This window comes from Pinus tabuliformis, chromosome 2_1 (genome assembly GCF_031772625.1).
Source record: "Pinus tabuliformis cultivar Carrire ecotype Pingquan chromosome 2_1, CPIR1, whole genome shotgun sequence".
Classification (NCBI taxonomy): domain Eukaryota; kingdom Viridiplantae; phylum Streptophyta; class Pinopsida; order Pinales; family Pinaceae; genus Pinus; species Pinus tabuliformis.
Window position 1 is genome coordinate 970928914 of NC_142299.1, and position 27394 is coordinate 970956307.

The following is a 27394-nucleotide window of genomic DNA, read 5'->3' on the forward strand; positions in this document are numbered from 1 at the left end:
AATATGAATATAAACAACTAACATGAATATAATCAATAAATAGATATTCTAATCAAAGACGAATATAAAAAAATGTATCATTAGTAAAATTTATTTTGTCCATGAGTACTATGATACAAGTAGATTAGATCCTTTTAATTTGTAAATTGAATACAAAATACATATTTGAATATGAATTATTGCCCAAAACATAATATTAAAATAAAACTGCAAAAAAAAATTCACTAGCTTTTACCATTCACCATTATTAAATTAAAAAAAAAAAATCTAATAAAAAAATCACATTAGCTTTTAGAATTATATTTTCCTAAATATTAAAAAATGTTATTAAATAACAAGTTCATTATCTAAATAGTTTTGATTTTTACCAGTCTTTTTACGACTACGATGTCCCCTTTTTTCACTTTTAAAGCATTTAGACATGCAGTCTAAAGAAATTGTGCATGTTAATAAGTAAAGATGAATTTGAGCGAGATAACATGCATGGTCGTCACCTTCATTTTAATTTTATGTTACTAAATATTAAAAAAAATTAATGAGTTTCATTTTAATTCTATATATGTATATAAAAAACAAGTTCATAAGTGTTATAGCTTATGTTTTTATAATTTTAAGTTTTAGATTTTTGTGTTTTATAACTTTAAGTGATTTATACGGTATATTATTTAGGTTTCTTATTATTTGTAATATTTAAAACATTATTATTAACATTATTATTAATAAAAAAATATTAATAATAGCATTAATACAATATTAATTATGTTTAAAAATAACCATGTTTTAAACATGTTTAGTAGAAAACTAATTTTAAAGGTGTTTTAAACATGTTCTAATCATGTTTAATATATATTTTAATCATATTTAATACCATTGTAATTTATAATCATGTTTAAGCACTTTAATCATGTTTTAATTTTTGGTTAATTCATGTATTAAACATATTTAATACAATAATATATTTTTTAATTACTAATATTTAATATTATTAACATAATAACATTAAAATCATTAACCATATTTAAATGGTAACATTAATATTAGTAGTTAAAAATATATATCTAATATTATAAATATTAAATATTAGAAAAATGCATCTTTTATTTGATTAATATTAGAAAACTAAGGGATTAATACTATAAAACTAAGCGATTAATATGAAACCCCAAAGATTTGATCCTTTGCATTTATAATGTTAATCCCTTAGACATATAATATTAATACCAAAAATTTATAATATTAATGCCTTGGATTTATAATATTATTAATAAGCTTTTTAAATAGTCTATAAATAGTTTATATTTTTATAATAATTATTATGATAAACAAATAATATCTTTGAACAAAACATAAATAAAAATGATTATTGATAATATCAATAACAATAAAATTTATGCTTTTTCATCCATAATGAATTAAGTAAAGTATTTCTTAGAAATGACATAAGAGAAATATTATTCATAACATTATTAATTATAATGATTAATAATGTCTAAAGAAATTGTGGATGTTAATAAGTAGAAATGAGTTTGAGTGTGATAACATGCATGGTCATCACCTTCATTTAATTTTAGCTTATTAACTATTAAAAAAAATAATGCCAGCTTCATTTTAATTCTATATATATATATATATATATAAATAAAAGTTCATAAGTGTTATAGCTTATGTTTTTATAATTTTAAGTTTTAGATTTTTGGGTTTTATAATTTTCAGTGATTTAGATCATATATTATTTAGGTTTCTTATTATTTGTAATATTTAAAACATTATTATTAATAATATTATTGATAAAAAAATATTAATAATATTGTTAATACAATATTAATTACATTTAAAAATAAAAATGTTCTAAACATGTTTAATAGAATACTAATTTTGAAAGTGTTTTAAACATGTTCTAATCATGTTTAATATATGTTTTAATCATATTTAATACAATTTTAATTTATAATTATGTTTAATCACTTTAATCATGTTTTAATTTTTGGTTAATAAATGTTTTAAACATATTTAATACAATACTATTTTTTTTTGAAATTAAATATTCATATTAACATTAAAATCATTAATAATATTTAAATTGTAACATTAATATTAAGAATATTAGTAGTTAAAAATATATATATCTAATATTATAAATATTAAATATTAGAAAAATGCATCCTTTATTTGATTAATATCATAAAACTAAGGGATTAATACTATAAACCCAAAGAATTGATCTTTGCATTTATAATGTTAATCCCAAAAGTTTATAATATTAATGCCTTGGATTTATAATATTATCAATAAGCTTTTAAAATAGTTTATAAATAATTTATATTTTTATAACATGCATGGTTGTCACCTTCATTTTAATTTTATCTTATTAAATATTAAAAAAAATTAATGAGATTCATTTTAATTCTATGTTATATATCTATATATATATATATATATATATATATATATATATATATATATATATAGCTTATGTTTTTATAATTTTAAGTTTTATAACTTTCAGCGATTTAGATGGTATATTATTTAGGTTTTTTATTATTTGTAATATTTAAAACATTATTATTATTAATATTATTAATAAAAAAATATTAATAATATCTTTAATACAATATTAATTATGTTTAAAAATAATCATGTTTTAAACATGTTTAATAGCATACTAATTTTAGAAGTTTAAAATATGATAGCATGCGCGAGGCTGCGGATGGATAGGAGCTGCGGGATGAGCGCTAGGGTTCGCGCTAGCAGACAAGAGTGACAGGGTCACGGTCTGGTTTAGACCGTAGGCTGAGCGCGCAGACCTGCCAGGGCAGCGTCTCTCAGTTTGCTGGCACGGGTTGGGTTAGGTTACAAGAAAAAACCAGTGCGGGAGAACCTAACCTTGTGATATCGCCCTGAACGAAATGGGAGAGCCAAGGGGGGGGGGGAGAGATCCCCTCCTTCAAAAACGTGGTCATGGGAGAAACAAGTACGGGAGGAGAGCAGCATACGGAACGGGAAAATCAAATCCCAGTAATGGGCAACTTATGGCAGAAACGAATGAGAGGAAAATGCTTACCGAGGGCTCAGAAACAGCCTAGGTATGTTGTTCCCCATAATAAATTGGAGGAATACAACTGCTATATGAAGGATCATGCTCTAATCTGCCGATTTGTTGGGTATTGGCCGTCCGAGCGAGAACTCTACAGATGGATTGATCAGCGCTGGAGACCTAAGGGGCAGATAGATCTCAAACTTGGTGCTCAAGGTTTCTTCACAGCAATATTTTCGAATTTGGAAGACAAGAACAGAATCTTCGAAGAGGGTCCCTATTTCTTGAACAATGCGGGGCTATTCATGAAGTTTTGGGAGGAGAGATATAATCCTGAAAAGGAGAAAATGCTTGATGCACCAGTCTGGGTCAGGTTATTTGGGCTTCCGGATGAGTTCTGGGAGCCGGGGATCTTGGAAGGAATAGGCAACTCGATTGGCAGCTTTATCAAAATTGCAGAGGCTACGAAAAGAGGTAAGTATAATGCCTATGCGAGAATCTGCGTTTACATAAACCTGGCTGATCCCCTCCCAGAAAATGTTGAGGTTGAGTACCATGACGAAGTCTGGAAACAGCCAATTGATTACGAACATATCCCTTTCCGATGCAGAATATGTCACGAGTATGGCCATTTATATCGGCAATGTCCCCTTAATAAAGAGGAAGAGAGCAGGAAAAGTCAGGCGAATCAACAGAGAACCACCGGGAGAGCGGAGGATCCAGAGAGAGGATTTCAACAGGTAGTCAGGAAAAGAAGACCGAATAAAGAAAGACCAAAGACGCAATCCCAAAAGCAACCCAGTCAAGCAAAAAATCAGAACAAATATCAAGTATTGCAGAGCGAAGATGAAGAGTATGAAGTAAATCTGGAAGACGATGAGGATCCAGAAAATAGCCCAATGGAGATCTCAGGAGAGGAGAAAGGGAAAGGAACAACTATTAGCAAAGTCAACAAAGGAAAAACAGAGGAAGAGGCAACGGAAGCAGATTTAGTGGCTCAGATGGAAGTGGAAAACCAGCCTGAACCTGAAGCAGAAGAAGAGATAATCATGAGAAGGTTGATCCAAGAGTGGAAGTATTTAGACAGCAGATTCATACCTGAAGACCAAAGGCAGCTATATAAGGAAGTATTCCAGAAATACAAAGCGAAAAAAGGAGAACCCCCGGATGCACCAGCAATGTTAGAGAGTGAGCAAGGGACTGAAGATAAAGGAACAGGCATCTCGGGCAAAAACAGCAGAAAGAGAGGTCGGAAACCAATGAGTGAAACGATCCAGACGGTGGGAGAGATATTGATAAACTCAGGTAAGGTGATACCTCTGTCGGAGGTATTCTTCCCCTCATATAAAAAGTTTTAAATGATAGTTGTCAGTTGGAATATTAGGGGTTTGAATAGTAGAGGTAAGCAAAGGTATATGAAGGATAAGTTGCAAAAAGAAAAACCTAGTATTCTGATCTTACAGGAAACAAAGATTTTGATTCACCAACTTGAAGAAATCATAGAAAAAAGTAGATTACCATACCAGGTGATGGGGCAAGATGCAACGGGCTTTGCAGGAGGACTCGCAATCCTGTGGAACCCAAATGACATTTCTATAGATAACTGGGTGAGTATGAGTGGAATCCTTTCTGGGCTGGGAAGGGTTGTGGCCCCCCGACCCCTGGGAATAAGGAACAGTTCATCAACGGTGTTAAAGCGATCCGCAATCTGTATCCTGAAGCTGCTTGGATTATTGGTGGAGATTTCAATCTGATCAGATCCTTGGAAGAGAAAAAAGGAGGGATTAGGAGGAGGGATCATTATATGGACAGATTTAATGAGATGATAGAAGAGCTCCGGCTAGTGGATATCCAAACCATTAACGGGGTATACACTTGGAACAATAGAAGGGGAGGCAAAAACCAAATTGCCTCCAGGTTAGATAGATTTTTAGTGTCTGAAGCCATAATGAATAAAGATGTTTTTGTGGAGGCCAAGATCATCCCAGCTCTGGGATCTGACCACTGGCCGATTCGATTAGAGATTGACATTAAAAAGATCCAGGGAAAAAGGCCTTTCCGATTTGAAGCCTTCTGGCTAAGGGACCCAGAGTTCATCAAGAGAATCGAGAAATGGTGGAAACAAAGTAATAGTCAGGGCAGATGCAGAATGCAAACGTTCCAGTTAAAATTGAGAGAGCTGAAAGGCAAAATCAAGAAATGGAACAAAGAGGAATTTGGCAACATTTTGGAGGATAAACAGAAGCTGGAAGGGGAAATGGCTGATCTCCAACAGAAGATAATTCTAGAAGGAAGAACGGAGGAAAGCACTCTCAAGGAAGGGGTAATCCTTGGCAGATTGGAAGAGAGGAGGAAGCAAGAGGAGATCCTCTGGCGCCAAAAATCTAGGATAAAATGGCTGAGGGAGGGAGAACGAAACACTAAATTCTTTCATCAGGCCATGGTCAAACACAGGCAGGGAAACAGAATACTATCAATCAAGGACAGAAATGGGGAAAGAGTGGTTGAACAGAATGAAATTGAACAAGTGTTGACAGATCACCATAAGGAAATTTTAACCGAACCTCCTGGTGACAGGACGGGAGCCATACAAGAGATATGCTCTGCTATCCCTAGACTGGTCACAGAGGACCAAAATAAAGCGCTCATGAGGGCCGTGACCTTAGAGGAGCTGGAAGAAGTTGTGAAGGCAATGAAGAAAGGGACAGCCCCTGGACCGGACGGCTTCACTGTGGACTTTTACCAGGCTGGTTGGCACTTCTTGGGACAAGAAATTCTGGAACTTGTTGAGGAATCAAGAATAAATCAAAAGGTATGGCCAGCTCTTAACTCTACCTTTTATGCTCTTATTCCTAAGGGAGACAACCTGGAGGAGGCTAATGGCTTTAGACCTATAGCTCTTTGCAATGTCATTTACAAAATAATCACGTCCTTGATTGCTAAACGATTAAAACCTCTCTTAGACAACTTAATCTCGGCTGAACAAACGGGTTTCGTTGAAGGCAGGCAGATCCTTGATGGTCTCGTTGTAACTCAGGAGGTGATCCACTCCTTGAAAGCTAAAAAGCAAAAAGGTATGATGATAAAATTAGATTTATCCAAAGCTTATGATAGACTAAATTGGAAATACCTTGCTACAGTCCTGGAAAGATTTGGTTTTCACCAAAGATGGATTGCTTGGATTCACAATCTGATATCCACTCCTCATTTCTCTATCCTGGTTAATGGAAGTCCTTCAAAAACTTTCAACGCCTCCAGAGGGATTCGTCAAGGTGATCCGCTGTCCCCTTTTTTATTTATCCTAGCTGCTGAAGGACTAGGGAGATTCATCAAACAAGAAAGAACAACAAATAGAATTAAAGGATTGCAAATTTGGGGAAACAACTTGCCCCTGACCCATCAACAATTTGTTGATGACATTATGCTGTTCGGGGAACCAACGGTAAGAGAAGTCCAAAATTTAAGGAGGATCCTTGATCTATTTTCAGCTGCCTCGGGATTAGAAATCAACAAAGATAAATCCTGCATCTTCATCTTCAACACAATAGAACAGGTCAGATCCCATCTAATCAGAATTCTTGGATTCAAAAGGGGGGAATTACCCACTAAATACCTGGGCAATATTCTTGACTTCACTTCTAAAAAGTTGAAAAACTGGCAGGGAGTGTTGGACAAGCTTAATAACAAGATTGCCAATTGGTCGTTTAGAGTTCTGAATATTGCTGGAAGAGTTATTCTTGCTAAGTCGGTTCTTCAGGCTATCCCTATCTATCCTTTATCGATTATGGCTGCCCCTGCTGGGGTTTGTGCAAAAATCAGAGAAATTATCCGAAAATTCATATGGAGTGGAGCTGATCAAAAGAAAAAATGGGCTCTGGTCTCATGGAATCAACTCACCGAAAGAAAAGAACAAGGAGGGTTGGGATTAAGGGACCCGGAAATTCTAAACAAGGTCCTGGGAGCCAAGCTATGGTGGAGATGGCTTAGTGGAGGAAGTGATCTATGGAAAACTATTTGGAGGACTAAATATAGAATGCCCAACTCACCGGTTGACATCTTAAGACTACAAGAAATTCCCCGAGGCTCCACTATTTGGGAATTAGCCTCTCAAAACAGAGATCTGATTGACAAGCACACTTTCTGGGAAATCAGAGGAGGGTCAGAGGCAAACTTCTGGGAAGATAGCTGACAACAACGAGAAAGGCTGAACAGCATTCAAAACATGCAGGGAACAGACCGAAAGTAAAGGATTATTGGAAAGAAAATAATATGCCGGAAGGTTGGAGGGTCTGGGAGGAACCGACAAAATGGGATCAGGGTCTTAATTCTGATATCCAAGACGCTTACCGGAAAGAAATGGGATCAAGGAAACTCAGAGTTCGCCATGGGCAAGATATCCTTCGGTGGGGGAGTTCAATGAAGGGGACTTTCTCTACCAAAGAGGCCTATTTTCTAATGGGGTCACAAAATGGAGGAGTCAGGAATTGGGAATGGAAGTCTATATGGGAATCCAATTGGTGGCCTAAGGTGTCTATTTTTGTCTGGCTAGCCACAAAGAATAAAATTTTGACATGGGATCGTATCCGCAAGAAGGGGTTCAATGGCCCCTCACAATGCCATCTGTGCAACAATGACGAGGAGGATAGAGATCATCTGCTGATTCGATGTCCATATACTGAAAGACTATGGATATCAACTAAACGATTGTTCAATAAACCAGGGTTCAACATTAGAGAATTTAAGGATACAATTTTTCAGTGGAATAAGGAAACCTTCCATTGCCGGGTTGTCCAGAGGGCTTGGAACCTGATATCTACTTTCATTCTCTGGACGGTCTGGAAAGAGCGGAATAGGAGGATATTCCAGAATGGGGCTAAATCTCCAGAAGCAGTCTGGGCGCAGGTGGTAGAGTATACGAGGGAGACCATCCTAGCTGATAAATGGGAAAGTGATGACTGGAAGACTACTCCGGAAGAACAAGAAATCCTGAATAAACTTAATTTAAAACTGGAAATGGTCCACTACAAATGTTCGGCCAGCAATAATATGAGAACTCAGAGTCCAGAGAAATTCTCGTATCCGAGGGATCAATTTATTAAGCTCAACTTTGACGGAGCCTCGAAGGGCAACCCGGGAGAAGCTGGATTTGGAGGGATCTTTAGAGACAGTAATAATCAAGTTAGGTGGATCTATGCCGAATGGGGGGGACAGATGACCAATAATGAGGCTGAGTTTTGGGCCCTGCACCAAGGTTTACGAATTGCCATTAGGAATGGCTATACCAATCTCGAAATTACAGGGGATTCGCAGTTGGCTGTGGACATGTTGAGGAGACTCAACAATGGGCAAGGTTGGGAGAAAGTAACCAAAAGCTGGAGGACCGCAGGCATCGTCCAAGAAATAGCCAGCTTGATTAAACGCATAGACTACAGCATCATAAGCCATGTGCGGCGAAAAGGGAATCAGGCTGCAGACTGGCTGGCGAATCGGGGCTGCAATGGACGTGGTAGTTCAATTGATAGTCAGTGGAGAGCCATTGAAGGTAATCAGGAGTGGAAGGAGCTGGCAGACCTCATCAAGATGGATCATGCTCAAGCCACGGAGGATAATGCGCGGTCCAGCGGGTCGGACTAATAGGGATTCGTGGAGAGCCAGATGTAAGATTAGGATGCAATCGGGTTTTGTCAAAATCATCATGCCAGACAGCAGGACGAAGGACTTAGATCGTGGTGACAGTACTACGGTGGCAGGTGAAACGGTTGGGAATAAGTTCACCCAACGCGAGGTTATTATTGCCCGAACTATGACTGGAGATGGAGGCGGCTCATCAGGATTCACAGCAGAAGGAATGAATAATGACAAGATGGCAGGGAGTAGTGGTTCACCGGAGAGTGACCGGCGGTACTCGATAAACGGTATATCCTGCGTCCCCGCGGCAAACAATACTCTTTATAATCGAAGCGGGTTGATGGTGAAGGATTTACGAGAGGTCATTATCCGGGCAAGAGGGGCGGGCTCCATTGAGAGGCATAAAACAGCAGAGAACAGTCCTGGAGACCAGAGATTGAAGAGGGACGATCCCCTGGGAATTATGGAGACTAGGCAGAGACAGCGACAGGCGATGGAGCACCAGGGCGTAGGGGAGGAAACCAGTGATAGAAAGGGAAAGAACCTCATGCAGGAGGAGCCTTCCTTCTCTGTTTGGGAGGTTCAGGACGAATCGGAGGAAGACATCATCCCGGATGTGACTAAGGAAAGCGGACGGCAGCACGAGCACCTGGTTGAGGAAGGAACCGAGCAGGTGAACGCGAACCCTGCGGGCGCTGAGGATATGATGTTTCGGCGTTATGGGTTGAGGAAGCGCGGAATGGTTGATGACAAAGGTGATGACAGGGCCAGCAAGAGAGCCCGTGGTCGAAAGGGACATGGAAAGGAGGCTGGGGAAACGTCCAGGCGGGGGCCGGGAAGGAACAGGAAGACGAAAGAGACTGTTACGGACCGTGTGCGCAAAGCCGAACAGGCTTTCCTTCGCTTTTCCAACCAGGCGGTTCGTAAGGTTATGCAGAAGCTTGAAGAGGAAGCCACCCAAGATCAGTCTGATGAGGAAGTTGAAGACTGGACTTTCCTGCTGCATGACCCGGGTCAAACCAGAGGACGCATGTCCCTTTATAAACAGTCCCTTCACCTCTACTGGGTGATGAAGGGAATCCTGGCCAAGGCGCTGCTGCAAGTGGCGAAGGAAATGGTGAATTTGGCTAAAGGAAGCCCGGACATCCGTCTGGAACTGAGTTTTCTGCGAGTTGCCATGCTGAAACAGGATGAAGCCATGATGAGGATGGAGGAGAATCTGAACACCATCCAGCAAATGCTAACACGGGACCAGCCGGAGCAAGCGGAAGAGGCGCTGCAGCAACCTGCGAAAGACCATGATTAACTCAAGATATGTTTAGAACTTGCAAAATTTTTTGTGGTTATAGCTTTGTTTTTGTCAAAGATAGGAGAATGCATATCATACAAAGCAGTAGCTTTTGTAATAGTTTTAGTAAGCTTCAGGATTGCATAGTTTATTTAGCAAATTCCATCAGACTATGGACATATTTTTTTTGGGCTGCTATCAAGAATTACAGATGGCATTATGACCCGGTTTCCCCTAGAGGGCGGGCATATACTGTTTTATGAACTGATGTAATGTTTTTTTTGATCGAAGTAATAGATTGAGCACCATCTTAGCCTAAAAAAAAAAAAAATAGCATACTAATTTTAAACGTGTTTTAAACATGTTCTAATCATGTTTAATATATGATTTAATCACTTTAATCGTGTTTTAATTTTTGGTTAGTACATGTTTTAAACATATTTAATACAATACTATTTTTTTTCAATTACTAACATAATAAAATTAAAATCATTAATAGTATTTAAATTGTAACATTAATATTAATAACATTAGTAATTAAGATATATATATATATATATATATATATATATATATATATATATATATATATATATATATATATATATATATAATATTAGAATAATATTATATATTATATATATAATATAATAACAATGATTTTTCTAATATTAAATATTAAAAAAAAAGGTTTTCCCTCGTGGAGGGAAAACTATTAGGATTTATAAAATTAATTCGTGAGTTTAATATTAATCTCTTAGTTTTATAATCCCTCGAGTTTATAATATTAATCCTAGGGTTTATACTCTTTTAGGCTTACAATATTAATCTTAGTGTTTAATATAAATCTCTTGGGTTTATAATATTACCAATCCCCTAGTTTTATTAATCCCTTGGGTTTATTACATTAATCCCTAATATGTTAATAATATTAGGGTTTATAAAATTAATCATCATGTTTAATATTAATCCATTAGGTTTATAATCCCTCGGGTGTAAGGTTTATAACTGTAGGGTTTATAATATTAATCATAAGGTTTTTAATCCCTTGAGTTTATAATATTAACCTTAGGGTTTATAATCTCCTGGTCTTATAATAATAATCCATTCGATTTATAATATTAATAATCCCATGAGTTTAGAATATTAATCTCTAATATGTATATCAATATATTATGATTTATAATATTAATCATAGGGTTTATAATCCCTTAGGCTTATCATGTTTATCTTAGGGTTTAATGTCAATCTCTTGGGTTTATAATATTGTTAATCTATTTCGTTTTATTAATCCCTTGGTTTTATTATATTAATCCCTAATATGTATAATAATATATTCGGGTTTATAACATTAATCGTAAGTTTTATAATCATGTGGTCTTATAATATTAATCCCTTGGGTTTATAATATTGATAATCTCATCGGCTTAAAATATTTATCTCTGATATGTATAACAATATATTAGGGTTTATAATCTTAAGGCTTATAATATTAATCTTATGTTTGATATATTAATCTTAGGGTTTAATATTAATCCATTAGGTTTAAAATCTCTTGGGTTTATAATATTAATCCCTTGAGTTTATTAATCCTTTATTGATCCTTTAGGGTTTAATATTATTTCCTTAAGTTTATAATCCCTTGAGTTTATAGTATTAATCCTTTGGGTTTATTAATGTTCTTCCCTTGGGTTTTTAATATTAATCCCTTCGGTTTATTAATCACATATGTTTATAATTTTAATCCTAAAGTTTATAATACTAATCTAAGGGTTTAATGTGTATTTTATCGTTTATATCCCTTCAATTTATAATATTTATTCCTTTTGTTTAATATTATTCCCATGGGTTTATAATCTGTTGGGTTTATCAGTCCCTTTAGTTTATGATATCACTCCCTTGGGTTTATTAATCTAAGGGTTCATATTCCTAGGATATAATATTATTCACAAGATTTATAATATTAATCATAGGGTTCAATTTAAATTTCTTGGGTTATAATCCATTGGGTTTATAATATTTTGTCAATATGAAAATCAACTGTGGTCAACGATGATCAACCGTGTTTATTTTAGGAGTTATAATATTTATCTTAGGGTTTATATACATTGGGTTTATAATATTAAATCATTGGGTTTAATATTATTCCCTTAGGTTTTTACTGTTAATCCCTTACTTTTATTAGTCCCTTTGGTTTATAATATCAATCCCTTGGGTTTATTAATCTAAGGGTTCATATTCCTAGGGTAGAATATTATTCATATGGTTTATAATATTAATCCTAGGGTTTAATATAAATCCCTTCGGTTTATAGCCATGGTCAACCATGGTCAACAAGGGTCAAATGTGATGCAAGAGCATCTAGGCCTAGCCAGCAATGTGATGGTGTGGTCACATGTTGTGGCTAATGAAAGTTTGGAGGAAGAATTGGTTGTTTAATTTTATTAATTGTAAAGTATGTAAGTAGTTAATTGTTGCCTAATTCTGAACAGAATTGGGAATAAGTGGCAAGTGATCCTCCTTGCATGGAGATCAAGCCAATTAGTTATATTGATTAGTTAGGGTAGGATATGATTTCTAAGTATATAGTGAATTCCTTCATTTGTGGAAGGAGATGGTTAGATAGAACATATATGTATTTTCCTTTTTTTCTGAAACAAAGAGACAGAGAGATAGGATTCACGATGGAGTTGTTAGTCACCAGGCAGATTAGGAGGAGGCCACTAATTTGAAGAATCAGGCTAGAGAGAAAGGATTCAGGAGAGGATTGAGTGGAGCGAGAGCAAGAATAGTGTTTGGATTGTATTTGAAACAGAGGTCTTTTATTTGTGTAATCGGGCCAAGGTGAGACTCTGTAATTATTTTTATTGTGAATGAATGATATTTTGTGTGTGATCAACTATCGAGCCTGCGGAAACCCTCGTTGTGCTCTTGTTTCCTTTGTATTCGGGCGAGTGTTTATTCCTTTGTTTTTTTTATGCTTCACGTCTAAATTGCGGGATTAATAGAAGTTTGAGGCCTTTTTAAATATCATTGTTCTGGTGCCGATTTAATCCTAACCGTTGGATCACTTTTATTGGGTTGGCGAAGCTTGTTTGCATAGTTTCACTCTCGCGAGCGTAAATCCAATTTACAGTAAGATTTAGCGCAAAACACAAACGAATCCGATATCCAGACTTGAAATTTCATCAATGGGAATCTATACCCTTATCGGGTTCGTAAGAATGATCGGATCGACGCATTGAAGCGGAAGGAGCCTAGAAAGTGGACTTGCGATTGTGCGATTCAATCGTGGTTGTTGGATCGTGAATAAATTACAACCGTTGGATCACGAAAGTGGTTTCGCAACAGTGGAAGTGGTTTTCGGGTGAGCGAAAGGCCATAAGATGTATTGAAGGACAGTCGCCCGATCTCATTAAACGTTTGACACGTAGCATGAGGCTGAATAGGACAACCGCTTTATCGGGCGGTTAATTCCCGTGTTAATTTTCTGCCTGAAATAGATGTGGACCGTTGGATCCACTACGCACAGATCGATGGTGGAGGATTGACACATTAGTTTAAATGTTTGGAGTGAATGCTAACCATTAGATCAAAGAAGAATTGGATGGCGGAGATCATCCGATCGGAGATCAGAGATATAGAATGACAGCGGAAAGGCGATGGACCAAAAGACAGATCCGCCGATAATTATGGTCGCAGATGTATAAAATTTGAGATCCAAATAAAGTGTTCGGAGTGGGGTTTTCTTTGGTTTTCCCATGTTTCTGTGTATTCCAGCAAAAATGTATGGGTCCCAGGTTTTTAAAGGCTAACGCATTTGAAGAATGCTTCCGATAAGGTATTTTGATTGTGGAAGCCATATGGTTGCATCATTTTGGTATCAGAGCAAGGATGCTTTGCTTATGAAGATTTATGATACAAAAGGTATGAAAGTAGCAGCAGTTGAATGAATGGAAAAGTTTGGCACCAGACTACAGCAGTGAGACTGTAGGAAGAACTTTTGGGAAGTTCTTAGAGATTGTAGTAGAACCTCATTCCAACTGAGGCTTGGAATAGATAGGGATAGAGGAGTCCTTAAGAGAAGTGAGTGTAGCAACTAGAGAGAGAGCAAGATTGCTTAGTGCAAGTTCTAAAGAAAGAGGACTTGGAGACTAGGTAGAGGAGAAGCTTGGTGAGAAGATCAACTTAGAAGGAAGTTGATTGGTTGCAGGTGTAGAGCTCACACAGAAGAGAAGATGGCTATGGAAAGTCATATGGAAGGTTTAGAAGAAGGCTACAAGATGAAGGAGAAGGGTGCTCAAACAATCCGTAGGAAACAGATGAGTCAAGTAGAGATTGACAAGGAAATAGCTGAGATAAGGGAAGAACTCGATGTGTTAGTAATGCTGCTAGAGGAGAACCAAAGACTAGGTTGGATATTGACGAAGAAGCCAGTGAAGTGGCCTAATTTGTAGAGAAGGTTGCAACAAAGACAGGTAAAGTGGTTGATGGAAAACCTCAGAGAAGCAGAAGCAAAAATGGAAGTTTCCATTTGTAGACCAGAACAGGGAGAAATTCTAGGTGAAGAGGATAATGAGAGATCATTTGAAGATCTCATGAACTATTGGAATAGTTTAGAACAATTAGAAGATATGTTGACAAGGGAAGCAGATGAGGCAATGAAGCCTTGTGATTTTAATTCTCATAGTTTGTGTATGTTTGCAGGATATGCAGAGGATGATGGATAGTCTGGTGAAACTGTCACAAATAGGAATGAAACTCTTGAGGTGAAGTATGATGGAGAATGCCTTTTAGAGGAAGAAGGTGTTGATTTATTGCAGCAGAAAGAGTTCATAGATGAAATTCTGTTTGGTGTAAGACAGTCAGATGAAGTTGATATGGACCAGAAGTCTAATGAAAATGCCATAGTGGTATTCCAAGAAGGTAAACAAATGAATTTGTCTAATGGAATTGATGAAAGAACTTTGCAATATGATAGTGCAGAAAATAAGGTAACTCAGGAGGATTGCCAGGGAAAGAATGAAGCTAAGAATGGAAGCTGTGATGAACTTTTGGAAAGATTTCACATGGAAATATAGTTCTTGGAAAGATTTCTCAAGGAACCTGAAGAAGAAACGAAGCTTTCAGAACCTGATAAAGAAGAGATTGTGGTTACCATGCATGATAATGATGAAATGTCTAAAACATTTATAGAGTTAAGTAAATGTTTAGACTCTTCAGTTAATGATGTGACTGTAGGTATGGAAGACAAAATTAATAAATATGATGCTAAAATCAGAGAAATTCAGAAGAGATTATTTGAAGGTGAGATGAAAGATCAGTAACAACAAGGAATTTATGTCCTTAGAGACATGAAGGAGATAGAAGTATTAATCCAACAAGATAAAGATGGAAGGAACCAAAAATTTCAAAGAGATGATCAACAACATGAGAGTGAATTTGAGGAAGGCATTATATTGCAGGAGTATAGCAACTGGAAGCAAAATGAAGAACAAGAGATTAGTCTAGCAGTACAAAGAAGGACAAATGAATACCCAAGATACAGATGGAGAACAAAGAAATGGGTCAAGTGGAAGCTATTGCAACAAAGGTGGAATGGAAAGCTGATGAATGAGTTCAGGGAAATTGAACAAATTCATATTGATTTGTTAGAGAAGGAGAGACTCAAAGGAATGGAGTCATAGCAAGAAGGATCTGCTGAAATCCAGAAGATCTATGATAGAAGATTGGTGCTTTAAGCATCAAAAGAGCATGAAAAGTATTGTATTTTGAAAACTGAAAATTGTTGTGTGTTTGCAAGTTATGTAAACTTGAGGGAAAACAAAAAGTTATTGGAAACTGTCATAACAACAGGTGGAAAGATGACTACCCACAGTGATATGAAGAATAAAGAGAAAAGTTACAGTCAAGTGAAGGAAGATGTCTAGTCAGATGACATCCAAAAGATAAGTCAGAAGGAGGATGGCAAACAAATTATTAAGGTCAAAGAAATGTTTGGAAAGGAATAGATCCATTCATATGAATATGGAACAAAGAGTTTTCTCAGGAAAACTGATGAAGCTAATACAAACCAAATGGAGAATCTTATGAAGACCTTGGTGTCTCATAGTTTTGAAACTAATATTTTGTGTGTAAATGCAGGATACACTGAAGTAAGGCAACTGTTTAATGTTGTCATAAGGGAAAGGAAAAGTAAAGATATGATTTTTCAGAAGTTAGAGGAAGGAAATTCACATAATCTTGTGATGCAGGGGAAAGAGCAATTGTTAAACATAGTTGTAGTGAATTATACAGATATTAAACAACTATTGAGGACTGAAGCCAAAGGAAAGAATCTACTAAATATTGATACAGAATACTTGGTAGATGTTAAATAGTTATTGAAGATTATTGACCTTGAAGAAAGACAAAGTAAAGAAGGACTAAAGATAGATGTTGCAAACAATGAAGTTAGTGAAGATCATGTAGATCTCTTGGGAGAAATTCCAAATGAGATGACAAATTTGTGGCATGAGTCTAGTCATTTGGAGAAGAGGCAAGAAAACCAAAGAATAAGTGATCAGATTGTACAACCAAAACTGAATGAGAATGAAGAAGTTGTCATGGATGACAAATATGGAAAAGAAGTTGTAAGAAATGTTTGCATAATGAGGAAACAGGGCAAGGCATTTGTGTATGCTGAATTGATTGATTATGGTGAAGATTTATATGCAGAAACAAAGCAATGTGAAGTCAATTTGAAACAAGGAGTTGATTTTGAAGATCAGATCGAACTAAGGAAGGATGAGATTAGAATGTCTCAGAAAGATGGAATGATGTTGAATTTACAGTATGGAATTGTTGAACTAGAGATGAGTTCAAAAGATGATAGTAACAGGATTACTATTGTACCACAGGGAGTTATTGATGAAGAAGAGGATGAAAATGACATTTCAGAAGCAGAAAAATATGATGCCATAATCCTTAAGGGTACAAAAATTAAGTTACTAGAAGAAGAGGTATTCCAAGTATCTAAGCAAGCAGGAAGAATTCTTAGTTTTCAAGAAATTTGTGGAGTTGCAGGTATACTGAGAATTGAAGTAAGAAGAGGTGAAGCCATGAATGAGAATCCAGAAGAAGAAATAGGAATTATTGTAGGCGATCAATGGAGAAGGCATTTGTACATTTCATAAATGCATATGGAAAAATATTGGCATGGGGATTATGATGTTCTTATGCAAGAACACATCCAATTGCAGGAGGATAGTATTCATCATCTGAGAAGTGAGGTGGACAAAGAAATTTATGAGTTGTGGAGACTCATACAACAACATTCCAATAAACTAAATAGAGGACAAAAGAAGAAAGGAATATGGGTTGGAAATAATGGTACAGGAGAAGGTAATGGGTATACTGCAAATTAAAGTGTGGAAGCCTGACATAAATTGTGATGATGAGAAAAAAGCTATAAGTTATATGAAAAAGACAACAACAGACAGTGAGAGCATATTTAATGGGACAATACAACATAAATTATGGAGATTGAGAGAAAAACAAACAATAGCAGTAACCAAGGACAGACTACCGAACAAAGTATGGGATCCAAGAGGACACAGATCAAAAGCACATGATCAGGAGATCATGATTATTTTTAACCTTGGGATTTTGATGCAGGAGCATCTAGCCCTAGCCAGTAATGTGATGGTGTGGTCACATGTTGTGGATAATGAAAGTTTGGAGGAAGAATTAGTTGTTTAATTTTATTAATTGTAAAGTATGTAAGTAGTTAATTGTTGCCTAATTCTGAACAGAATTGGGAATAAGTGGCAAGTGATCCTCCCTGCATGGAGATCAAGCCAATTAGTTATATTGATTAGTTAGGGTAGGATATGATTTCTAAGTATACAGTGAATTCCTTCATTTGTGGAAGGAGATGGTTAGATAGAACATATATGTATTTTCCTTTTTTTTTTGAAATAGAGAGATAGAGAGATAGGATTCACGATGGAGTTGTAAGCCTATGGGCAGATTAGGAGGAGGCCACTAATTTGAAGAATCAGGCCTGAGAGAAAGGATTTAGGAGAGGATGAAGTGGAGCGAAAGAAAGAACAGAGGTCTTTTATTTGTGTAATCGAGTCAAGGTGAGACTCTATAATTATTTTTATTGTGAATGAATGATATTTTGTGTGTGATCAACTATCGAGCCTATGGAAACCCTCGTTGTGCTCTTGTTTCCTTTGTATTCAAGCGAGTATTTATTCCTTTGTTTTTTTTATGCTTCACGTTTAAATCGATATATTAATAGAAGTTCGAGGCCTTTTTAAATATCATTGTTTTGGTGCTGATTTAATCCTAACTATCAGATCACCCTTATCGAGTCGACAAATTTTGTTTGCATAGTTTCGGTCCTGCAAGCGTAAATCCAATTTACACTAAGATTTAGTGCAAAACACAGTTGAATCTGAAATCCAGACTTGAAATTTTATCGACGGGAACCTATACCCTTATCAGGTATGTAAGAATGATCGAATCGGCGCGTTAAAGTGGAAGGAGCTTGGCAAGTGGACTTGCGATTGTGCGATTCAATCGTGGCCATTGGATCGTGAATAAATTACAACCATTGGATTGCAAAAGTGGTTTTGCAATAGTGGAAGTGGTTTTCAGGTGAGCGAAAATCCATAAGCTATATTGATGGATAGTCGCCCGATCCCATTAAACATTTGACACGTAGCACAAGGTTGAATAGGGAAACCGCTTTATCGGGCGGTTAATTCCCGTGTTAATTGTCTGCTTGAAATAGTGTGGACTGTCGGATCCACTATGAGCAGAACGATGGTGAACGATTGACGCGTCAGTTTAAATGTTTGGAGTGAATGCTGACCATTAGATCAGAGAAGAATTGGACAGCAGAGATCAGCCGATCAGATATCAGAGATATAGAATGACAGCAGAAAGGCGATGGACCAAAAGATAGATACGTAGATAATTATGGTCGTGGATGTATAAAATTTGAGATCCAGATAAAGCATTCGGAGCTGGGTTTTCTTTGGTTTTCCTATGTTTTTGTGTATTCCAATAAAAAGGTATGGTCCCGGGTTTTTAAAGCCTGACGCATTTGAAGAGCGCTTCCGATAAGGTATTTTGATTGTGGTATCCATATGGGTTCGTCATAATGTCACATTGTGACAAAGTTTATCTCGATATGAAAATCTAGGATGTTCAACCATCGTCAACCATCATCAACCATAGTTAGGGTTTATAATCCCTCAGGCTTAATCATGGTACATATGAAAATCGATCGTGGATAATCATGGTCAACCATGGTCCAACATCACATTGTGAAAAATAGTGTATAAATTTGAAAATCAAACATCGTCAACGATCATCAGCCATGGCCAACCATGGTTAATCATTATCGACCATGGTCCAACATCGCATTGTGACAAATATTTTCTCAATATGAAAATAAATCATGGTCAACTATGGTCAATCATGGTCAATGGTCATCAATAGCCATGGTCACATTGTGACAAAGATTATCTCGTGCTCCAACGTAACATTTTCACAACCATGGTCATCCATGATTGACCATGATTGAGCATCGCATTGTGAAAGACATTGTCAATATGAAAATCATACACGATCAACCATTGTCCAATGTCACATTATGATCAAGATTCTACCAATATGAAAATGAATCATGGTAAACCATGGTCCAATGTCACATTTTGACAAATATTGTCTCAATATGAAAATCGACCATGGTCAACCATGTTTATTTTACGTCTTATAATATTTATCTTAAGGTTTATATACCTTGGGTTTATAATATTAATCCTTTGAGGTTTTTGGGTTTTTATAATTAATCCCTTGTTTTTATTACTGCCTTGGGTTTATAATATCAATCCCTTGGGTTTCTTAACCTGAGGGTTCATATTCCCAAGGTATAATATTATTTATAAGTATTATAAATAGAATCCATTAGGTTTGCAATTAAATTCCTTGTGTTCATAATATTAATTATAGGGTTTATATTCCCAGGGTTTAATATTAAGCCTAGAGTTTACAATATTGATCCCTTGGGTTTATTAATTTTAGGGTTTATATTCATAGGGTTTAATATTCATCCTAAGATTTAATGTTATTCCCATGGGTTTATAATCCTTTGGGTTTTTAATATTAATCCCTTGGATTTATTAATCCATTGGGTTTATAATATTAATCATAAGGTTCATGATATGAATCTTCATGTTTAATGTTTATTTTAGGGTTTATAAAATTTATCATAGTGTCTATATCGCTTTGGTTTATAATATTAATCCCTTGGGTTTAATATTATTCACTTGGGTTCATAATCCCTTAGGTTTTTAGTATTAATACCTTGGTTTTATTAGTCCCTTGGGCTTATAATATCGAGGGTTTAATACTGTAACATTGGAATGGTACAAAAACTTATCCAACATCACATTGTGACAAACATTGTCTCAATATGCAAATAACTCTAACAATCATTGTCACAATGTTACATTACATTATAACTTATTCAATGTCGCATTGTTACATTGAAAAAATTGGATTTAATATAAGGTTTATAATATTAGGGTCTTTTAATATTTGGTTTATAATATTAAAGTTTAATATTGGGTTTATAATTTGTAGTATTAGGGTTTATAATATTAATCTTAGGGTTTACTGTTAATCCCTTGGGTTTCAAATATTAATCCTTTCATTTTATCAATCCCTTAGCTTTATAATATTAATCCCTCATGTTTAAAATTATCCCCCTCACTTTGTAATCTATTGAGTTTATAATATTAATCCCTTAGGTTTATTAATTCCTTGGATTTATAGTATTAATCTCTTGGGTTTATAATATTAATCCTAAGGTTTATAATATTAATCTTAGGGTTTATATTCCTAGGGTTTAATATTAATCCTAGGGTCTAATGTTATTCCCTTGGGTTTATAATCCATCGAGTTTTTAATATTAATCTAATGGGTTTATTAATCCCTTGGTTTTATAATATTGATCCTAGAGTTTCTAATATTAATCATAGGGTTTATATTCTTAGGTTTTAACATTACACTTATGGTTTAATGTTTATTTTATGGTTTATATTGCTTTTGTTTATATCATTAATTCCCTGTTTTTAATATTATTCCTATGGGTTTATAATCCATTAGGTTTATGAGTCCCTTGCGTTTATGATATCCATCCCTTAGGCTTATTAATGTAAGGGTTCATATTCCTAGGGTATAATATTATTCACAAGGTTTATAATATTAATCCTAGGTGACAAACATTGTCTCAATATGCAAAATAACTCTAACATTCATTGTCACAATGTTACATTACATTATAACATATTTAATGTCGCATTGTTGCATTGAAAAACTTTGATTTAATATAAGGTTTATGATATTAGGGCCTTTTAATATTTGGTTTATAATATTAAAGTTTAATACTGGGTTTATAACTTGTAGTATTAGGGTTTATAATATTAATCTTAGGGTTTACTGTTAATCCCTTGGATTTTGAATATTAATCCTTTCAATTTATCAATCCCTTAGCTTTATAATATTAATCCCTTGGGTTTAAAACTACCCCCTTCAGTTTGTAATCTATTGAGTTTATAATATTAACCCCTTAGGTTTATTAATTCCTTGGATTTATAATATTAATCTCTTGGGTTTATAATATTAATCCTAAGGTTAATAATATTAATCTTAGGGTTTAATGTTTATTTTATGGTTTATACCGCTTTTGTTTATAACATTAATTGCATGTGTTTAATATTATTCCTATGCGTTTATAATCCATTAGGTTTATCAGTCCCTTGCATTTATGATATCAATCCCTTAGGCTTATTAATTTAAGGGTTTATATTCTTGGGATATAATACTATTCACATGATTTATAATATTAATCCTAGGGTTTAATTTAAATCTCTTAGATTTATAATCCATTGGGTTTATATTATTCTGTCAATATGAAAATCAACCATGGTCAATGATGGTCATCTGTGTTTATTTTAGGGCTTATAATATTTATCTTAGGGTTTATATACATTGCGTTTATAATATTAGATCATTGGGTTTAATATTATTCCCTTTGGGTTTATAATCCCTTGGGTTTTTAGTGTTAATCCATTGTGTTTATTAGTCCCTTTGGTTTATAATATCAATCCCTTGGGTTTATTAATCTAAGGGTTCATATTCCTATGGTGTAATATTATTCATAGGGTTTATAATATTAATCCTAAGATTTAATATAAATCCTTTTGGTTTATAATCATGGTCAACCATGATCAATGAGGGTCCAATGTCACATTGTGACACAGATTGTCTCAATATGAAAATCAACCATCTTCAACCATTGTCAACCATTTTCAACCATGGTCATTCATGGTCAACCATGGTCCAACATCACATTGTAACAAAGATTGTCTCAATATGAAAATCGACCGTGCTCAACCATTTTCAATCATGGTCAACCATGGTTAAATGTCACATTATGAAAAATATTATATCAAAATCGAAACCAATCATGGTCAATATATAAATAAATCATGGTCAATCATGGTCCAGCGTCACATTGTGACAAGTTTGTCTCAATATGAAAATCAACCATTGTCAACAATGGTCAATCATTACTAACCATGGTCCAATGTCGCATGGTGACAAAGATTGTCTCAATATGAAAATAAATCATGGTCATGTCAATAATCATAAATAGCCATGGTCACATTATGACACAGATTGTCTCATGGTCCAACACCACATTGTCACAACCATGGTCATCCATGGTCAACCATGGTCCAACGTCGCATTGTGACAAAGATTGTCAATATCAAAATCAACCATGGTCCACCAAGGTCAATCATGGTCAACCATTGTCCAACATCACATTGTGACAAATATTCTCTCAATATGAAAATCAATCATGGTCAACCATGGTCCAACATCGCATTGTGACAAACATTTTCTCAATATGAAAATCAACCATGGTGAACAATGTTTGTTTTAGAGTTTATAATATTTATCTTAGGGTTTATATACCTTGGGTTTACAATATTAATCCTTTGGGTTTTTGAGTTTTTAGTATTAATACCTTATTTTATTAGTGCCTTGGGTTTATAATATCAATCCCTTGGATTTATTAATATAAGGGTTCATATTCCTAGGGTATAATATTATTGATAACATTTATAATATTAATCCTATTGTTTAATATAAGTCCCTTTGGTTTATAATCCATTGGGTTTATAATATAAATTCCTTGGGTTTATAAAATAAATAAGGGTTTATATTCATAGGGTATAATATTAACCTTAGGGTTTATAATATCAAAACCTTGCGTTTATTAATTTTAGAGTTTATATTGTTATGGTTTAATATTCTTCCTATGGTTTTATGTTATTCCCTTGGGTTTATAATCCCTTGGTTTTTAATATTAATCCCGTCGGTTTATTAATCTATTGAGTTTATAACATTAATCGTAAGGTTCATGATATGAATCTTTAGGGTTAATGTTTATTTTAAGGTTGATAATATTTAGCTTAGGGCCTGTATCCATTGGCCTTATAATATTAATCCCTTGGGTTTAATATTATTCCCTTGGACTTTTAGTATTAACCCCTTGGTTTTATAATATGAATCATACAATCTATAAAAGGTTTATAGTATTAATCATATGTTTTATATTCCTAGGGTCTAATGTTATTCCCTTGGGTTTATAATATTAATCCTAAGGTTTATATATCAATCATACGGTTTATGTTCCTAGGGTCTAATGTTATTCCGTTAGGTTTATTGATCCCTTAGGTCTAATGTTATTGGTTTAATCAATGAGTTTATTGGTCCCTTGGGTTTGTGATATTAATCTTAGGGTTTAATATTGAGCCTACGATTTATAATATTAATCCCTTAAGTTTATAATCCTTTGGGTTTATAGTATTAATCATTTGGGTTTATTAATCTTAGGGTTTATGTTCCTAGGATTTAATATTAATCCTTAGGTCTAATGTTTCTACCATGGATTTAAAATCCCTTAGGTATTAATCTCTTGTGTTTATAATATTAATCCTAAAGTTTATAATATTAATCTTAGGGTTTAATATTAATCCTAGGGACTAATTTTATTCCCTTGAGTTTATAATCCATCACATTTTTAATATTAATCTAATGGTTTTATTAATCCCTTGGTTTTATAATATTGATCCTAGTGTTTCTAATATTAATCACAGGGTTTATATTCCTAGGTTTTAATCTTACGCCTATGGTTTAATGTTTATATTAGGGTTTAATGTTTATTTTATAGTTTATTTTATTGTTCATGTCACTTTTGTTTATCATATTAATTCCTTGTATTTAATACTATTCATATGGGTGTATAATCCCTTAGGTTTATCAATCCCTTGCATTTATGGTATCAGTCCCTTAGGCTTATTAATTTAAGGGTCCATATTCCTAGGGTATAATATTATTCACAAAGGTTATAATATTAATCCTAGGGTTTAATTTAAATCTCTTGGATTTATAATCTATTGGGTTTATACTATTATGTAAATATGAAAATCAACCATGGTCAACGATGGTCAACCGTGTTTATTTTAGGGTTTATAATATTTATCTTAGGGTTTATATACATTGTGTTTATAATATTAGATCCTTGGGTTTAATAGTATTCCCTTTTGGGTTTATAATCCCTTGGGTTTATTAATCTAAGGGTTCATATTCCTATGGTGTAATATTATTCATAAGGTTCATAATATTAATCCTAGGATTTAATATAAATCCTTTCGGTTTGTAATCATGGTCAACCATGATCAACCAGGGTCCAATGTCACATTGTGACACAGATTGTCTCACTATGAAAATCAACCATGTTCAACCATTGTCAACCATCGTCAACCATAGTCATTCATGGTCAACCATGGTCCAACATTACATTGTAACAAATATTGTCTCAATATGAAAATCAACCATGGTCAACCATTTTCAATCATGGTCAAATGTTGCATTGTGACAAAGATTATATCAAAATGAAAACTAATCATGGTCAATATGAAAATCAATCATGGTAAATCATGGTCCAACATCACATTGTGACAAGTTTGTCTTAATATGAAAATCAACCATTGTCAACCATGGTCAATCATTACCAACCATGGTCCAATGTTGCATTGTGACAAAGATTGTCTCAATATGAAAATCAACCATGGTTAACCATGGTCAGTAATCATCAATAGCCATGGTCACATTATGACAAAGATTGTCTCATGGTCCAATGCCACATTGTCACAACCATGGTCATCCATGGTCAACCATTGTCCAACATTGCATTGTGACAAATATTGTCAATATCAAAATCAACCATTGTCTACCCAGGTCAATCATGGTCAACCATGCCCAACCATGGTCCAACATCACATTGTGGCAAAGATTTTCTCGACATGAAAAGCAATCATGGTCAACCATGGTCCAACATCCCATTGGGACAAATATTGTCTCAATATGAAAATCAACCATGGTCAACCATCTTTGTTTTAGGTTTTATAATATTTATCTTAGGGTTTATATACCTTGTGTTTACAATATTAATCCTTTGGGATTTTGAGGTTTTAGTATTAATACCTTTTTTCAGTAGTGCCTTAGGTTTATAATATCAATACCTTGGATTAATTAATCTAAGGGTTCATATTCCTAGGGTATAATATTATTGATAGGGTTTGTACTATTAATCCTGTGGTTTGATATAAATCCCTTTGGTTTATAATATAAATTCCTTGGGTTTATAATATAAATCATAGGGTTTATATTCCCAGGGTATAATATTAAGCCTATGGTTTACAATATTATTCCCTTGAGTTTATTAATTTTAGAGTTTATATTTCTATGGTTTAATATTCATCCTAGGGTTTGATGTTATTCCCTTGGGTTTATATTCCGTCGGTTTTTAATATTAATCCCTTGGGTTTATTATTATTCCCTTGAGTTTTTAGTATTAATCCCTTTGTTTTATAATATTAATCATACAGTTTATAAAATGTTTATAATATTAATCATATGGTTTATATTCCTAGGGTTTAATGTTAATCCTAGGGTCTAATGTTATTCCCTTGGGTTTATAATATTAAGCCTAAGGTTTATATATTAATCATATAGTTTATATTCCTAGGGTCTAATGTTATTCCCCTCGGTTTATAATCCCTCTAGTTTTTAACTTTAATCAAATGAGTTTATTGATCCCTTTGGTTTATGATATTAATCTTAGGGTTTAATATTAAGCCTATGGTATATAATATTAATCCCTTAATTTTATAATCCTTTGGGTTTATAGTATTAATCATTTGGGTTTATTAATCTTAGGGTTTATGTTCCTAGGATTTAATATTAATTCTCATGTTTAATGTTTTTCCCATGGGTTTAAAATCACTTAGGTTTCTTAATCACATATTTTTATAACATTAATCTTAAGGTTTATAATATTAATTCCTTATGTTTAATATTATTCACATAGGTTTATATTCCTAGGGTATAATATTATTCAAAAGGTCTATAATAGTAATTTTAGGCTATAATTAAAATCTCTTGGGCTTATAATACATTGGGTTTATAATAAAAATTCCTTGGGTTTATTAATCCATTGGTTTAGAATATTAGGTTAATTATGTTATAGTTTGAAATATATCTATTAATACAATATTATATAAAAACATATGATTATATTAATATATAGTATAATATTAATATAATAGCCATATTATTCTTTATATCATTACTAACAATTACAAATATTTAATTTTTAATAGCCACATTTACATTACAAAGCAAATAATTATTAATGTGGTAAATATAAGCCTATCAGCTTATATCAACCACATTTACTAATGTGGTTCTAAGTGTACTTCATATACGCCTATCAGTGTATATCAACCAGATTAGTAAATGTGGTTATGAATAGTGATTTTTCCCACTAAATATATTTTTGCTGGTACATGTATAGTTGCAGTATTAGGATTGAAAGAGACATTGCCGACATGGTAACGGGTGTAAGATTTGCTTCTGGAGGATATGGGTATGACAATCTCACGGCTGATATCGTTGTATATTGTTCCAATTATCGCCCTCATGATCCTTTTTCGCTAACTCGAATTCCAATAAGTTGAACATCATCACCGTATTTGATCCTGAAAAATATAATTCACTAATGTTTTACGGTCTACATTTCATTTATGGAAGTAAATGCAACACTTCAAAGATTACGAGAGGAGAATGGCAAATGTGGTAGGAGAAAAAAACGCATCAGACATTATAAGAAATGTTCTACTCATGTGTAGCATGGGAACTAATAGCTTTGTAATCACCTACTTTACGGTACAAATTCAAAGGGCACAGATGAACATTGAGCAGTATCGAGACTTTTGCTGAAAGAAGCCAACAATTTCATTCAGGTCGGT

The 27394-nt window shown here is 34.1% G+C and overlaps 1 protein-coding gene across 1 annotated transcript; it reads left to right on the forward strand.

Moving 5' to 3' along the window:
• Window positions 1-2958: 2958 nt before the first annotated feature.
• On the forward strand, window positions 2959-7223 carry LOC149203861 (uncharacterized). Its single transcript, XM_089402010.1, has 4 exons — window positions 2959-4362; window positions 4498-4641; window positions 4677-6476; window positions 6696-7223. The coding sequence occupies exons 1-4, from the start codon at window positions 2959-2961 to the stop codon at window positions 7221-7223; spliced, it is 3876 nt and encodes a 1291-aa protein (XP_089258136.1).
• Window positions 7224-27394: the final 20171 nt, after the last annotated feature.